The sequence below is a fragment of the Papilio polytes genome, unplaced genomic scaffold (assembly GCF_000836215.1).
Source record: "Papilio polytes unplaced genomic scaffold, Ppol_1.0 DF822845.1, whole genome shotgun sequence".
Lineage (NCBI taxonomy): Eukaryota > Metazoa > Arthropoda > Insecta > Lepidoptera > Papilionidae > Papilio > Papilio polytes.
Genome location: NW_013526359.1, coordinates 1,003,566 through 1,021,422, shown reverse-complemented (window position 1 = coordinate 1,021,422; position 17,857 = coordinate 1,003,566). Strand labels below are relative to the sequence as shown.

The following is a 17,857-nucleotide window of genomic DNA, read 5'->3' as shown; positions in this document are numbered from 1 at the left end:
AGCGGTAGCGGCAGGAATAGTCGACATATACTATTACTCTAACTGCCGTTTATTGTCTACAGTTTAAATTATTAAATTTATCAGTTATACAGATGCAATAATTGGTAACGGCAGTTTAATTCTCTTAAAAATTTCACAATCTTCGGCATTTAAATAAAATGTTACTTCCATTATCGAACTCCTATGTAGCAATTCTTCGTCAATATAGCCGTCTGCCGACTAAGGAATCCAATACAAACCCAATTCGTGTATTTGTCCATTGCTTTGTTCGTGACGTCTTTCCCGGTCGAGGTACAGGCGCAGAGAAATGGTTCCTTCCCCAACTTTCTTCACGTCACCAATGTTTTTGTCCTGAATTAAAGCTTCGTTTATCTTCTATAACTGATTATATTGTTTGCACATTACAATTTGAAATTCACAATGTTAGTTTCGTATTCAATTGAGCGGTAGTTCCAGTCCATCCATCCAACCAACAGTGGTAGAGCCCGCTTTAACATCTTCGCACGAATGGGCCGGCTTGCCCGGTGTAATACCACGACCACACAGAAAACAGGCGTGAAGTGGAAGCAATTCCGCGTTTCGTCTGATGAGTGTGGTGCCGGAGGCCTAATACTAGTCCCTTTTCCTTTCTACCCTTTTCTTAAGCGGAAAGGATGGGAGGGAAAAGTGGATTTGACAGTGGAGGAGACGCATAGGAAGGGGAAATGTCCTCTTTACGTGCGTCTCCTTCTCTGTCAATCAGGGTAGGCAACGCATCTGCAATTGCGGATGTTTATGGGCAGCGGTCGCTTTCTATTTCGGTGGATTCAGGTGGCCACTTGCTCGTTTGCCACCTCGTAAAAAAAAAACCATCGATGTATGGTTGAATGTTTGTTATAATTTTAATGCACATGTTGGCTGATTTACTGCAATTTTTAATCGAGATTTACATTTGTTGCATTTTTTAAATCGATTCACAATCCCAAGTGAGAAAATATTTGACAAAATCTAAAAAAAAAATGGAGCATTAATGTGCGGTCCTATTTGAGCCTGGGGTGGGTCAGGTAAAGTTAGTGTGACAATAAAGTTAAGCTTTCAGAATACTACTTCATAAAACTTTAAAAATCAGATTACATTTCTTAATGCTTATTTCTAAAACTATAAATAATATTTAATCACTTACTATAATATGTTAATAATGAGGAAATCTCCTTTATTGCTTGAAATAAATTTATGAATTTAATTATTGTGGCACATGTCTACATGTAAATAAAGTCTAATCTTACTTGTCATTTGCAATTGTAAAAATAAGTTGAAGCTACGACATACCATTAAAACGTTTTCCTATTTTTTTTAAGATATCAATTATTTTAAGAGCAAGGGAGGCAATAGTTATGTATAAAAATAAAGTAAGATCGCTGAAGTAAATATTTTTACTAGCGAATGTAGTTTTTTTCTTAGATGTCTTCGTTTCCACCAAAGTATGGTGACTCTTGCCGTGTATTGTGTCCACGAGCTGACCAGCAGATGTGCGCGGCCGGCTGTTTGCATTGACTCGTACAGCGCATGCGTCGCCCATCGCCCAACGTTCTCGATACAACTAAAATGGCCGACCTATATGTGATTCGCATAACATAAAACAATAAATTCATTGAACTCTTCTTAAATCATAAAATGTATCCAAAATTTTGCTGTTGTCATATTTTTATAATGTAAGCGTACAAAATTGCTTAAGCTATTTTTGGCACTACAGGGATAAAACTTAAGTTATCTTTAACAACATAAATTTAAATTTAGCTTATTTGTAAAAGGGGATGCAATTCAATTTTCATTCCATTGTTTATAATCTGCAAAAATTAGTTAACAATAGAAATGGAAAATATAACATACATGTATGTACAATAATTTTATGCTTAAAAGTTAAGACATAAATTAAATTCGGTAAATACCTACATCATAATTTCAAAAAGAAGGTAATTAATAAGTCAGAATTTTTTAATGATGAAAAAATTACTGTTTTCAAGGGAAAAAAAACTCTTCTATACTATTTTATGTAGAAACCTGAAGGGTTTTGTAACACTCTTTATAGAGTAGACGTAAAAATAAACATAGACAAATTAAAAATGAAACATACTGTGTAATAGAATAAGTTTATTTAGTTCTACACGTTCCGATAATGGATTTCAAATTCGATGTTAGGATATTAGGTGCACGTTAATAATGTAAAATATAAAATTAGTATCTACTACGATATAATTTAGATTATTTTCATAATGTTTTAATCCATAAATCTTAACATTATTCCAATTATTCAAAGCAATATAACATGTTAAAACATATTTAGATTCAAAGATTCTTTTTGCAAACATATTTTAGGAATGAAAAAAACATCTTAATAGTTTGTTTTAGTTGTTAAATTGATAAAATAATATTTTATATTCAGAGATTCTATTTAAATTGACCAGTAGCCAGCGACCCCCGTCGAACGCCTCGCCCCAGACCCCAGACCACGCAAATTGTACCAGTCTTTCGCAAATCGCGCACCGCTATACTTCTCTACAATGGATTGATATAAGTTATAATTTACGGCAAAATTTTCTTAAATATAACATGAATAATTAGACGAGAAACTGAAGCAAAAGGATTGGTTTTACCAAGTGTGGGATTGTTTATTTGTGTAAAAAATTGTATGTGATTGTTTATAATACACTATTATGTGGTGACTCGTGACGTGAGGGGTAGCGCCTATACATGAAGGGTGAGTATATTATATATCATCCCTTACCACGCAATCGGCAAATAGAAAATATTTTCTTAAATCAAGTTAGTTTTTTTGAAATCTAAGTCTAACATAATAGTAAAAATGTGCTTAAAACTGTTCTTATCAGAATAAGGATATAGGGAATAAGGATAGTAGTACGTCAAATTGTCGAAATTATTGATTATTTATAGAAAAAACATAATAGACATAGATCAATATATTTATTAACCATCTTAATTACATCAGAAGTAATTTAAAAAATTATATTATAAAATAAATATAACCGATTTAGGAAGATAAAAATTGTACATTTAAAAGACTACTTTAAATGCTACTTATTATGTTTTTATTATTAAAATTATTATGTATTAACATGTATGTTAAAGGAACCCAATAAATTAAAGCCTTTCTTATATGTACAGTGTCAAACATAAATATCCAAGTATTATGATTACTATGTTTATTAGATTAAAAGTTATTTAAACAATAATTAAAACACAATTTTGTGTAACATTAAGCTTAAGCAAAGCTTTTCCTGATTTATTTACTTTAAGTACCTAATTGAAAGAGAATTTATACTATTCTATTAATGTTAATAAGTGTAAAATCAAATATTTTATTTACATTCTTATAAGACTTGTTAATCTTATTAGATTTTTAGTATTTAATTTTTAATTTCTTATTAGTTATTAGGAGCATTGATATATTTTTTATTTTTTTTCTCCAACTTTTAAAAAATATACCCATATCTTGCTTGTAATGAAGCCATCAGAATGAGATATAGGACCTATTACAAACTGTGACCAATACCATATTCTTTCAAACATGAATCTGGAAAAAATATATTATTGCAATGATATAATACAATAATACTCGGAAATATGTTTTGATAATAATAACAAAACTTATGAATAGTTAACTTTAAAATGTATTATTCAATCTTCAGTTAAATTAAGATAATGCGAATCCAAGACTGTTACTGAATTCTGTATAATTTGTGGGTTTTTAAAATTGTGTACAATGTGTGTTTGTAAACATACTCATACTAGCTATTACTGGCGCCTTCATCGGCGTGAAATACAAAAAATAGACTAGTTTACTCACTGATAATGTAGCTTTCTAATGGTGAAAGAATTGTTTAAATTAGCCCGGTAATTTTTAAGGTATTCCTATACATACAAAAATACAAATGTTTCCACTTTATAATATCAAGAACGTCAGGGCATTCATTTCCTATCTATTTAAGCTTATAATGCAATTAAATCGAAAATATCTTATAATACATACGATTTCAAATGCAGTATTCGATCCTAAAGTTATTCAATTTTTTCAATTATTGTTGCAGAGTGTAGCGTATGCGCTGCGGCGGCAGCGGCGGCCGCGGCGGCAGCGGCTGCTGCAGTGGCCGCGGCTAGCTGGGCCTGCTGCGACCTCCAGCCCGGCAAGCTGCACGGCCTTACGCATCTTGCCAACGGAATCAATGGAGATGCAACCCTATACTGCAAACCCAGTGAGTAGTGTTATTTTCATCTGTCTTATATGAGTATAGTCAATATGTTTCCAACACTCAATGCGTCCTTTTTTGGTTTTATTACCTTCTATTTCTCAGTATCGTAATTCTTATACATATGTAAGTGTGTCACAACTTCTTGGAAGAAAATGTTGTTAAAATTGTATGTTTACTATTAATTTTAAATCAATTCATACATTTTTGAGGGATTTTATCTTTTTCAATAAAATTGCTTGCTTTATATAAGACCTAAAATCAATTATTACGATAATATTAGATGGGAAAGTTTAGATGGATGGATGGATATTTGTTAGAGTTTGTAGCCGAAACGGCTGAATGGATCTCGATAAAATTTGGTATAGACTTAGAGGATAGTCTGAAAGGCACATAGGCTACTTTACTACACTTTAGTTTTTTTTTAATTCCCTGCGGACGGATCCGCGGGCGAAAGTTAGTTAAAAATAAATGTTTCTAATATTAAAAATATAAATAATATTACAAAGCAACGAACTGAATCTCAATTTATATGCTTCTTGTAATAAAAATAGTATAGTTTTATTTCAACTAGCTAACAATTTATGAAAATGAACTTTGTAGGATTTTCTGTGATTGCATAAAAAAAGTTTCAACGGTAACTTCTAGATTATTATTATCACAATTTCTGTATCTGTATACATATAAAAGATTTTTAGATACCTACTATTTATTTTTCATAATATTATTCCTAAGGCACCACCCCAATTTAACAACAGGGAACGCCTTTATTTCGAACGTCGACGTCGCTATCAAGGGGTCGGTCGGTTTCGTAGCTTTTTGGGACGCCCTTTGATTATATCGTACATCACACGATAGATGGCAGTAGTAGCTTTTATGGAAGTGACGCCATCTATCTTGTATGCTATGAAATAGTTCTTAGTATGCTTAACAGATATTCATAGTACACTCGTTGTTTTGGTCCTGTTTGTAGATGGCACAAGCTTGAACTTGTATTTGAACTTTGTGGTGAGTTGAGTGAATAATATGAGTTGTAATATTTCTAAGTAGTCCAATTTTATTTAGTTAGTCATAGCTTTTAAAATTTTATTATAGTCATTATTTTGTTAACTTATAAATAATAATCCTGATTCACGTTTATTAGTAATCGATTTCTTAGAAGTATAAACAGAGTCATTAGCATATCAACGAACGATAAGGGTTAACGAAATGAGTAAATGATAGAGAGAATCTTGTATACAAAATAATTAATCATCCTAAAAATATAACTGCCAAAGTTTACATGGATGTATGTTTGTTAAGAATCTCGGAGATATTTGGCACAGATGTAGAGTCTGGAAGAACATCTAGGCGTACTATTGAGTTTTATCATTTTTACACTGTTGAAGTCAAGGAAAACCAATAATCAGATAAATAGAACTATTACTTAATTGTTTAATGTTATGTAAATGCTTATAAGTTGCAAAATTACGGTTTTAGTTAATTTCACACCTAAGAAACGAACGAAACAGGTTAAATAACAATATCCCTTCTAATGTGAAGTTGCAGGTGCATTACGGATATAGGCAGGTGTGGCATGAACTTTATATTACTTATTTGTAACTTAAGTGTATTATTACTTTGAATGCTTTCTAATCATTTTTATTGGCTCATTTACTATTGTAATATTTAAAGTTCTTTGTAATAAGAAAAAAAAAGCAATAAAATCATAGCGTGGAATAGCTGCTTGAATTATCCGGTAGCTGTTAATTTGTTTCGAAAAGAGCTTAAAATCTTTTTCGGAATTCGTTTACTGTTTTAATAAATTGTCATTATAGAGCTTGCAAATATGTATTTAAGAAGTCTATTTTCCAAAATTTTGAGTTGTCCACAAATGTAGTAACAACAGATTTTAATGGGTGTTTTATTTTAACTGGTTAAGAACTCGTGCTACTGCAAATGTTGAAACATCAAAATTCGTCTTGGAACTTCATTGATATGGTTAGTTCAAATAATTTTGATTAACAATGATTTTTATATTTTGTAACATAGTTATTACTATTATCGTAAAAACTTAAGATAAACGTGTAACTGTAATTTTGTGCTATGTTAGGCGAATACTTTAACTCAACTAAAGCTTTTTATATCAAAGTTTCTTGATGGCCAGTATTTTGTTGTTCTTTTGTATTTACCTAAGCTTAAACTTGGAATGCGAATCTAATTTTGAACAGATTTTATGTTATAACTATGCTTTTTATATCTAACTTTTCTTTACACTTGGCCTGAATTTATTTATTTTATTTCGAATGCTTGTGACTTTTTCTAAGATAACAATTTCTGTTCAGGTAATTGTTTGTTGGTGATAAAGAAGGGGGAAGTGAAGCAACAATCGAAATTTTAAGTAGATCTAATTCGTTTTATATTTATACGCTGAAAAAATGTAGTTCGCAAACTAGCCTGTATTATGGGGCGAAAAGATTGGAGAAAGTAAACGTGACAATCAGTCGAGTTCCATTATTTTCAAAACTTGTCTTTCTTGCGCGCCGTCCATTGTGAGACGCTATTCGTGCATAATCATTCGTGGATTAGATGGGTGACAATAAGCCTGACGGGCGAGTTCGTCAGTTTGTGACGTTTTGATGAAGGGGTCCTTTCAAGGAATGTTTAGGGTTGAAGTGAATTTCCTGCACAAATTTAATTTCATCGGATGTTCATGATAAATTTGAATATAATAATCGAATTACAAAAAAAAACGTCTAGCACTGCACGTGTTATTTGAAATCGAAATTTTTAAACATTAATCAAAAATTATTAGTTAGAAAATATGCTTCTATGACTGTGTTCTTCAGATATGAGAACATAAAACTTTTGTGAGGTAGAGAAGTATTTTAGTGATTGTTTTGAATCGACGAACACGCTTATGAATTTCATTTCTCAATCGCTCTTTAGCGTACTAATAAGTTTAAGCCATGAAACGAAGAATCTTTAGTATGTTTAAAAAGATTTTTTTAAAAGATAGGCAACTCGTATTGATCGGAACTAGATGAATCGCTAGAGTGTCATAGACATTTATTGGCACTCGGTGTATCCTACACAGCAGTGGATCACGTCTTATTTTGTCTAATGACGATGAATTACCTTGTATAACAGAGGTGCAATTTGTTATTATGGTTATAATATTAACCATTGAATATTTGATAAATCGCAATTACATGAATACTTAACACATTGAGTTTCTCTGACTAATTACATATTAAGTAGTGTATTTTGATATATTCATTTGATAGCAGTCTGATTTTGAATACTTATCTGATATGATACATTAATTATTCTAACAGGTGTTAGAGTAATTAACTTTTATTGTGGTTATTAAAGATTTTGTAAGAAGTAGTAGTGTGGTGCAGCGTGCGCTGGGCAGGTGGGGGCGAGCTGACCGGCTGCAGGTGACGCTGGGACAAGAAAGTTGAGCTTTCACAGAAGGCAAACGAGTCCGCATGATGCGTATCGTCAAACGGCCCTTGTCACATTATTTCTTACTAATGATATGTAAACTGCGCACAATAACTTAATATTGGAGGCCTATTAATCTACTTTCCAATTTGATTGCTTGTATAAAACAATCGTAGATAGGTGTGGTATAATTAACGCAGTCCTTTTGGTAATTTATGGATTATAAAAATTACAATTACAATTTCAGCTTTTTGTCGAAATCTAAATTTTATGTCTGTCCGCCGCGAGGTGTCGCCTAAGGCAATAGAATTAGTTAAAAACAATTAGACTCTCTATTCTTCAACTCAATTTTTACAATTTATACCCAAACAAACGAAATGTGTATTAGGATTTTTCTTCAAACCTGCTGAAGAAAATGATAAAAGTAAAATCAGTTTAACACGTACAGGTTAGAAAGACTACTTAGTTTTAAAAAAATTGTAAAAAACCCATTTAAACCTTTCAATAACATCGTAGCTTGCACTTCTTAAACAAACTTTTACAAATTATCCCTTTTTTTTCTACCGTAATAATAGTCAGTAAAGTGAATCTAACAATACATCCATTTACTGATTTAATTTTAAAACATCTGCTTGAAAATGATTTTTGTTAATGAAAAGATATTTCTTTCCTAAAATATTGTTGCCACAAAGATTGTTTGTGGAAATAAAGTTTGGTTATTGTCATTACAACTTTGTGGAGTATTTTTATAATATTGATTTCATGGGCAATTTAATTAGAAGTGCAGGAGAGAACGACAGCGCCAGCGGCGGTAGATTGTCGTTCCCGTATCGCAGGCGCGCCAAGGAATGAGCCGTAAAGTCATCGACGACACGGCGTCGCCAAGTGACATATTTCGGGTTGGGGTAAAGCTGCCGACGCTTTCGGGCGGCGCACACGTTCCGTTAGCTTCTCTATTTTAAAAACTACTTGTTCGGCGATAGCGATATCCGGGAAGGGACGACCGCCGACCGCGACCGCATCGGCGCGCTGTGCCGATGCCCGCTGCCCGCTACTCGCTAGCGTGTATCGTAGCTCACTACGCGCCGCACCACTACACTAGTACACTATCGCACCACCGCTCGTTTTCTATGCAGTCGCAGTCGAGCTGCGTACGCGTCGCTGGCCGCTCCGCGCGCTCGCGCGTCCCCTCCCATGCACCCGAAACATTTTGAGACTTGTTATTTTTGAAACTAATCAAACGTTTAATGAACTTATAGTAAACCGAGTGCCTTCTCGTGCTGCGGATGATGTACGTCACGCAGAGGTGATATCAGTGGTGCAAGTTACGTTTTATTTTGATTAACATGAGCGGGAGGGAAGGCGGAAATGCAGTTCCGTCTTCGAGTAAGTACCGATTCCCATATTTTTTCTGAATTTTTCGGGCGCTTTTGGTTGCTCCTTGCTCGCCTCGCTCGGGCGGGACGGGCCGCGGGCTGCGGGCTGCGGGCGTTTGTTGTAGTTATCGGCGCACGTGGTGAGGGGTGAACGTTCCTATAATCAACTTATGTTAAAAGCTGTTGCATGCGCCGCGCCAGGACTCGTCGCCCTTATCGAGCGGATGTGCTCGCAGCGCCTGGGAAGGCAATTATAGAAATTGTTTACAACTGAATTTAAATTAATTAAATTGAGGTTAATAGTCTCGTTTCATTGATGTCACACATATGTGTGCCATGCCCGCCTGGTGTCGTTTTCGTCATTTTTGTGTCGTGTTGTTGTTCTCGCATTATCACTATCAACAACAACATGTATCAAATTAGATGATTAGTTCATAGTTAAAAAACGTAGTGCGTACTACGCATTGCGCAATTCGTTTCGTCTGATCTTGTTTATGATTGATAAAAAAATTAAATTAGAATCCTATTTGTTAAAATTAAGATGCTAAATATTTATCTTATATTTAATAACATCAAGTTAAATATTTTGGTGCACAGTTGTACGGTTCTTGATACGTGTTAAAATGTGTATGACGAGTTAACACTTTCAAATAACTTTAGAAAGGAGTTTGTAAACGATTTATCGAACAAGGTACGCATCGTGCAGTAATTGTTTACTATGCTAACCATACGACTACGTTTGTGTTACGAGCTCTCATGCAACCCGCATGCATAACTTAAACATTCTGAAGTCCGCCGTATACTCTACAGAATAAGGTATAAAATGCCGAGTTTTTGTTTATCATCTAATAAGTGTGGGTTACAGATATTAGTGTGCGTTATTTAGTTGACTGCATTTTAGAAGGACTTTAATCTTGCTTCCCCCTCCACTATTTTACTACGTGTTTTTGTCTTTGAAATACCGACGTGATAGTGACGGATCTTGTTATCGACAAAATTAGATGGTCCAAATTTTTTTTTATCGACAAAGTTCTCAATAATTTTTAATGTGAAAAAAAGTTAACGGAAGCTATTTGTAAAGCTTAAATTTGATTAAACTGTATACATGTAACCGCTTCGATTGAATACAATTTCCATATTGAAACTATAACAATATTATAACGCTTGAATGAAGCAACATAGCCGTAGAATAATGTGGACATACGTGTTTTCGAATGGAATTACTATTCATTGAGAGTTACAGAAGAACTGCCTATTTGGAATTTTTAGAAAGTCGATGTTAAGTAACGCTCGTCCCTACGACAGGGTTCGAGTTCGTAACCAGTCAATTAAATCTGAATGGTGGTACATTGGCCTGTCTCTTTCGCTCCAAGCCGCTCCCCGGGACACAAGCGCCACTTGACGATGATTCATGAACAAATTCCGTACCTGCGATTGATAACACTCCAAACTACTCAATGAAGGAACATTATACTTCATTTTACACCATTTTTAAAAGAATTTAAATATTATTTTTGTTTTCTTGCAATATTTTTGATTAAACAACATTATAATCTTAAATTTTATTTCTTAATGATCGTTTTGGGTTTGTATTTGGAAATATACGGAAACGGAATCATAACAAATACGGCAACAACGCAGATATTTTTTTTATGCCAAATCATACTACGATTTAGTTTGAATAAATATTCATTAATTATTTCTTTCCGCGAAACATGATGATTGTGGATTATAAACATCTTTAAGTCGTGCTAAATTTGTGGGCCAAAGTACCAAACTCGTTTTGTTATTCATGTGATGTGAGGTACTTCTGTGTGTCGTAAGTGTCGCGGCCCTTTGTTTTTTTGTCGTGTTGTTTATGAAGCATTTTATCATGTTCGATATACACAGAGAGGAAGTCGTAAAAAACATAATTAAGATAACAATACATGTTCCCAATAATGATTTAGTAATTCCCTCAACATGACAACATCGTGCTCTATTTAACGTTATCAATAATTAAAATTCGATAGTTCCCGGCGATGTTCGTGTGCCCGGAGTCGCTTTGTGCATTATTTATCCGTGAAGCCACGTAGTAATGCAGTCAACGATCCCTACCCTACTTTCCGTCTACTTGTTGTTTGTGTTTACTATAAATGTTGTGTTTATTTGAACGAAAACTCCAAGCTTGGCTTTTTTCGGTAGAAATATTTATAGTAGCTTTTATAAACACTTGTAACATAACAAAAAAAACACGAATAAATACGGTTATAGATTGAAAGGTGCTTAGAAATTGTGGTATTTATTAAATTTCTTTAATATCTAGTTACGCTCAAAGGTTTTCTGTTTAGCTGATGGCAAGTTCGACACACCAACAAAGCAGAGCACAGTATTTCCCCTTCCTGCTTCCAAAATAAGCTGATACAGAATTAGCCCCCCGTTTCCAAATAGTCATTATACATGTTGTATTGGAGAACCCACCAATAAACAGGGAATGTTAGGATTTCTGTCTTAAGCCCGTTATATACGACATAGAAATAAATTTAGAAAACCAAAAGAAAAGCATTCTAGCCATAACGAATGTTGCGGAAAGATTAAAATAGCTTCGTGTTAAGTGCATTCGATCGGAAAGCTTCTAAAAGTGTAAACTTAAAAATGTGAGCCGGGCGAAATATTTTATTAACACACATTTGTGGGGTCAGGCCTATGGAATGCAATCAAAAGTTAAGCATGCGTATAAAGTTTGAAATTCCAATGTGTATGTTGACGTGTGGCTTGGTATAGGCATGGATGCGGGCTGCGGGGGGAGCACGTCGATGGGGGGGAGACTCACGCGCAGCTCGCTCAGTAAACAGAACAGACACGCGGCCGCGGCTCCGATGCGCCGCGCCGCTACTGCGGCCGATGCACTTCGCCTTTGCCTTGCGCGGCGCGGCGCGGCGTGGCGCCCTGAAAACAAACTTGCACGACATTCCTCTGAAATAACAACGCCTTGTAACGAAACAGACATAGAGCTCGTAAAAGATAATCATGACGCATCGACTTCAATAAATAGAAAGTAGAATTTATGATATTTTATTTATAAATTATATTTATCCTTTGATGTCTACGTGCTAGCAGTAGTTATGACAATCAATGAAAAAAGTGAGATTTTAGAGAGGCCTTTAAATTGTAAAGAATGTTTAAAATAATGCAATAACTATAAAAATTTCTTCGACTCGTACAAATTACCAGCCATTCATACAAGAAATAGTGATAGTGACTTAGTAAAACTATTTCGAACGTAAATAGGTTAAGAACCTCTAAGATATATTACGAAAACCATATCAAAAGTAGTGTACATTTATAGAGCATATGTGAATGCACTCGTCCCCATTTACGTGAAGTCAACACGTCTCTTTTACCGGAATGCCCTGTACAAATATTACCGAGTCCCTTTGGTTCATTACGTTAACTCGACCAGAGAGAGCTTTTGTTTGCGTAAACGTCTCATTCAGTAGACCAGTGTTTTCAACCTTTTTTACGCCGCGATCCGCTCAGCACGCGGAATTATTTCCCGTTCACCTCAACATCGGAACAAACGATTGAAAAACATCACAATCGCTAATTACTAAACAATAATATAAAAATTAAGTCCCCAAAACTATTGATGGCTTCGTGAACCTCCCACATAACACTCTGATTTTTAGATTAATTCTTCCCAGTTATACATTGTTAACCATAGCAAATAATGTTACGGTGTTTATTTGTAAACTTTACATTTAAAAATGTAGTACGTACTGTGAGCAGGTGATGTATTAGAGGAATTTATCAAAACAATTCCTCGAGCTTAGTGTGGAATAACGCTTATCTGAGAACGATTATCGCTTCACCTACACAGTGGTATGCCGAATATGCATATGATGAAACGATACCCGCATAAAACTCGAAATGAATGTTTACGCTTTCTCATTAATTCAGTATAGGGAATAATAAATATTGAGTATATGCGGCGGTAAAGTTGTGTCGGGCCGCGGCAAGGTGCAGTGCTGCGATGAATGAAGAGGTACCAGCGACCAGCAACGCAACCTAAATACCGCGCATTCTCGGGTCCCCGCCGCCGCCGCCGCTCCACCGCGCCGCCCGGCCCGCCCGGCCCGCCCGGCCCGCCACGTGTGCCCGCCACTGCCGACTCTACCGCTGCCCGAAATAATATGCTTGCCTAACATACCACCACAATACGACGTCACAACACTTACCCACCGTCTACTGCAATACCATCTACAATAACAACTACTTTTTATATCTATACAATGACTTTAGTAAAGGAACACGTTTAAGAGCTTTTTGAAGCTTTCATTTTATGTTATAAAAATGTAATGTTGGTAACGGTACAAAAAGTTTTCACTAGTTTAACAATGATAATATAAAACAAAATTAACACTAGCATTTGTTAAAACTCGAGGATAAAATAAAAGCTTTCAAGTACAATTCTTAATGCGTTTTAAATATTCGTAATGAGTACATCAATGTAAGCTAGATGTGTCTACGCCGTACAGTCTGTAGGAATAATTTACCTGTACCCGGTAGTTCGTTTATTAATCACCGATGGTCATATTCTTTTCATCAGAATTCTCTTCTCCGGAACTTAGTCATTGTCTATTCAACTTACATACCTATGTTTTTTTTTATTTGACAGGAAATATCATGTCGATTAGTCATTGAAGTTCGGCGACTACAAAACTCGCCTTTGCGTATTAATGAAGGTTAAAGTTATTCGGATATATAAATTCGAATTTGATATAAACACGTACGTAGTATTAATTAACTCCTTCAAAGCGAGGTCTTCAACCCACCAACCACCACGAACGGCGATATCTATACATAAAAAGAGTTCATTCTTTCGTTCGGTTCCCACGTTATTTTTTATAAAAGAGTCCGATAAGGGGAATAGTATACCCTTTCTTAGTACTGTAAGCGATCGTGGGCCCTTATTTATTGCTAATAGATTTCCGAACGGTAAAGTATCTAAGTATGTGTGCATCTAAAATAAGGGGCCCGACCACTTAATGCAATCTCACAAATAGACGATTAAATTTAATTACATTTATAAAATCTATTCTTTAGACTTATTGTTATTTAACAAAAGGATTCAATATTTGAATCTTCATAAAAATAAATGGAAATAAATTGCTTCATATTTTCTCATCATTTCTCGAAGCAAATATAAATATATTATAACGTAAATATTTCAAGGAAATCATGCATAAATAAAGTAGTTATTATATTTAAAAAAGTATTATTTGCCTTTTGGTGTCATTTTACCCTTAATATTTAGGGATAAATAAGAAAAACTATTCAAATCACAAGTAGTGTAAAATCAAATCTCGGTATTAGATAGGAACGTAAAGCTTTTCCACTTAGCTTTTAAGACTGTACTACCGTACTTGGGTGGTCAAAGATTAAGTCGTTAATAAGTTAATCGTTGCTTGAGTCATTTGAACCCATTTTTCTCAACATACAATGATCTCATCGTCTTGTTGGTGTCAGTTACTTTTGTCTGATATTATAAAAAAGCTGATTATTACTTTAAAAATCTTTCACTTTACTTATTAATACATACGTAATCCTTATGACCAGATCAGTTTTAATTAAAAAATACGGCTACCAATAGTCTGAACCATAAACTTTTCGTAGAACAAAGTAATTTTCGATACATGATTATTCTATTTATTACATGATTATCCTAAAATTATACGAGTATAGGTACTGTGAACTATTTAAAGTAGAACTTGACAATACCATTCCGCCCTACACTTATGAATGAAATGCAGTTCGAACGGTCTCATATAGTCCCTTTTTGATTAATTCATAATCATTATAGAGTCCCTTCAACCTTTTATTCTACAACATGAATGCTTATTACTTCGACCTATTTAACTGCAGACAGTGCAAGTACATAAGTATGTATTCACAATTTTTATAATACAGTGTAGGTAAGATTACACGTATTCACTTTTTATCGTAGAAATTCTTTTATTTTTACACTACTGACATCTTCCCTTCCTTATCCTACTCCCTTAGGTTGGCGCATCAGGTTTTTGTCCTCTATATCGATCTATCTTTCGTAATTTTAGTCATCATTCCCTTCTTGATCATGCTATGTTTCCTAGGTAAATGCTTTAAATACATAAAAAATAAAGGAAGGTACTTTAGGATTTTCAGTTAAACCTTTGTAATTACACTTGTATATCTAAGGTAACAGCTAGTTTGAATTTGTTTAACCACAAAACATATATTGTACGGAGCACCGACTAGTTTGTAACAATGTAAACCAATTTCAGTGACCCCTTAATAAAGGACTTAAGTGTGTTACTGTTAATATTGTCTAAGAATAAACATTAATTATATTAACGTTTATCAGGTGCGGGCGGAGGCGTGATTGGAGTGACGCGGCGCGGCCACTGCAAATGGTTCAACGTTGCCAAAGGCTGGGGCTTCATCACACCGGACGACGGCGGGCAAGATGTCTTCGTACACCAGGTTATTCTATACATGTATATTAAGCACCTTACACATTGCAAGTGCTAATAATTACAGTAAGACTAAATACACTTTAATATGAGACCTACTTCTAAAGGCAGTAACTCAATTTGATCATGTTCAAATAGATTTAAAATGTCAACCTTACCCAACTTTATCAGTGTAACATGATATAAATTTTAAACCATATTAAAACTATCCGAATATAATAAATTACTACATTTATGATTCCAAGTAAAGATAGATATGGTTTGCTTCCAATTTGTTGGTAAAAAAAAATAGTTTAAGAGCGCGCTGCCGTATCTAGCGTTTGACCTGATAGTGTGCTTATTTGTTTGTTCGGCTTATCAAGGCCGGATGTTTTTTCTATACATTTACGCCACCAAATTTGTGATTCGTTTGAATGCAGCAACGCTAGCGGTAAAATTTATATTAGGTCAAGACTATGTTATTGGAAGTTGATAAGGTTTCTTTTTTCTCGCGCTCCACTCGTTAATGTCGTGTTACAATAAACATTGAATAAGAAATGAATGCATTTAATTTTACGGTGTTATACTTGTACTCTGAGGTTATAGGTGGCGCAGCGTTTTTGTTTGTTTCTATTCCATTGTCGTTTTATTTTTTAGTGTATAAATACATTTGTGTGACTTACAGGCGTACTAAGGATCATTAAGTTTTCACTTACGAAGTCCTTTAGTGTAGATTTAGTATAAGAAATATAAAAGAAACTTTAATAAACATCGAACGACTGAAAAATGTCAGATAGAAATATTTTTACTAAAGACTTAACGCAATACTTAACAGGATTTAACATAAGCATTATCAATTCCAGAGCGTCATTCAAATGCCAGGCTTTAGATCGCTGGGCGACGAGGAGGAGGTAGAGTTCGAATGCAAGGAGTCGGAGAAGGGTCTAGAAGCAACGCGCGTATCGGGCCCCTCTTCAGTCGACTGCCAGGGATCGCATCGCCGCCCGCTGTCCAAAAAACGTTTCAGGAAAATACGGTGAGACATTCTTCGTTCGTTATTAGTGTTTAAATAACATTTAAATCTTACATTACGTTTAAATTCAGTATAAGGTTTATCATCATCTTTCGCTTGGCGAGTAAATTAGAGTCTTCTAACTTTTTAAAAAACTTAACTGCTCTGGCTTCCATGCTAGGGGTATTTTATAAAAAAAACGTTAACGTCAACTGTTACGTTACATTTATCCTTCTTATGCTTTTCAGTTATATACCCTTAAATCCAAAGATTTTGTTTGATAAAAATGTATCTTCTCATATTAATGTTATTTCCAGTTGCTACAACTGCGGAGAGTTTGCCAACCATATAGCCGCCAAGTGCGTCATCGGACCACAGCCAAAGAGATGCCACAACTGTAAGAGCGAAGATCATCTCATTGCAGATTGCCCCGCTAAGGTAATTACCGTGTATTTATTAAAAACACCATAAAAAAGTAGCTGAACTATGAATGAAATTAAATTATTTAGCCAGATTTTGAGAACTATTCCAATTAGTTGGCACAGATTTTCATTAATTTTTTCTGAGTGTTTTAGATCACAGTATTGGATATCTTTCTTACATTCACGTTTTATTCCTGTTGATTTGGCATTTGTTGAGCATTAATAATTGTAAAGATAAAATTATTTTAGGTGGAGAAGAAGAAGGACGAGGGCCAGTCGAAGAGTTCGGGCAGTTCTTACGGCAGCCAACAGAGCAGTCCCCAGCAGTCGTAATACGATACATAGTTTGTCTTACATATACGGTATCGTTAAATATCTACATTTTTTAGATCAACTATTTTTGACAAACGTATATTTTAAAGTTTGTGTTATATCAAAGGAATATGGAACATAACTACCTCATTTTTAAAATATATTATTAACTAAATAAGTACAAGACTGATGAGTACAAATCAATAATTTAGTACAAAACTATTTTAACTTCTTAATCTTTATAACCTAAGTTTTAAAGGTAACCTAAGTACAAATGTTTGTGTTCGAGTGACGATACCATCTTTATTTTACGTATTTCGTATACCCAAAGTGTGTGTTTATATCATTATTATTATTTTGTTACTATATTCTATTATGACCGACTTTATGTTATTTTAGAGTATAATTAGATTTATAAATTTATAATGATTGGCTATGAAAGAAGTATAATAATTATAATCATTTATATCATTTTTAGAATAATTAAGAAACCCATCGACAGGATTCGTGTTTCTAATAGCACATCTACAAGCATATATTTAATGAAAAACAAGTTTTACCTCTGAAGTTTAATAAAATAATTTACTTTTTT

The 17,857-nt window shown here is 34.2% G+C and overlaps 1 protein-coding gene across 1 annotated transcript; it reads left to right on the top strand.

Moving 5' to 3' along the window:
- Positions 1-8,772: 8,772 nt before the first annotated feature.
- Positions 8,773-17,643, top strand: LOC106105386 (protein lin-28 homolog). The gene is made up of 5 exons (XM_013285677.1): positions 8,773-9,059; positions 15,432-15,550; positions 16,383-16,555; positions 16,849-16,969; positions 17,203-17,643. Exons 1-5 carry the CDS (start codon positions 9,020-9,022, stop codon positions 17,284-17,286), a joined length of 537 nt encoding a protein of 178 aa, XP_013141131.1. The 5' UTR covers positions 8,773-9,019; the 3' UTR covers positions 17,287-17,643.
- The last annotated feature ends 214 nt before the right edge of the window (positions 17,644-17,857 follow it).

What these genes read in the sequence shown, in the direction of transcription:
- LOC106105386 (XM_013285677.1), top strand. Translation starts at nt 9,020, where the DNA reads ATGAGCGGGAGGGAAGGCGGAAATGCAGTTCCGTCTTCGA. An exon ending in AAATGCAGTTCCGTCTTCGA is followed by an intron (nt 9,060 to 15,431) that starts GTAAGTACCGAT and finishes AACGTTTATCAG; the next exon opens with GTGCGGGCGGAGGCGTGATT. An exon ending in AAACGTTTCAGGAAAATACG is followed by an intron (nt 16,556 to 16,848) that starts GTGAGACATTCT and finishes TGTTATTTCCAG; the next exon opens with TTGCTACAACTGCGGAGAGT.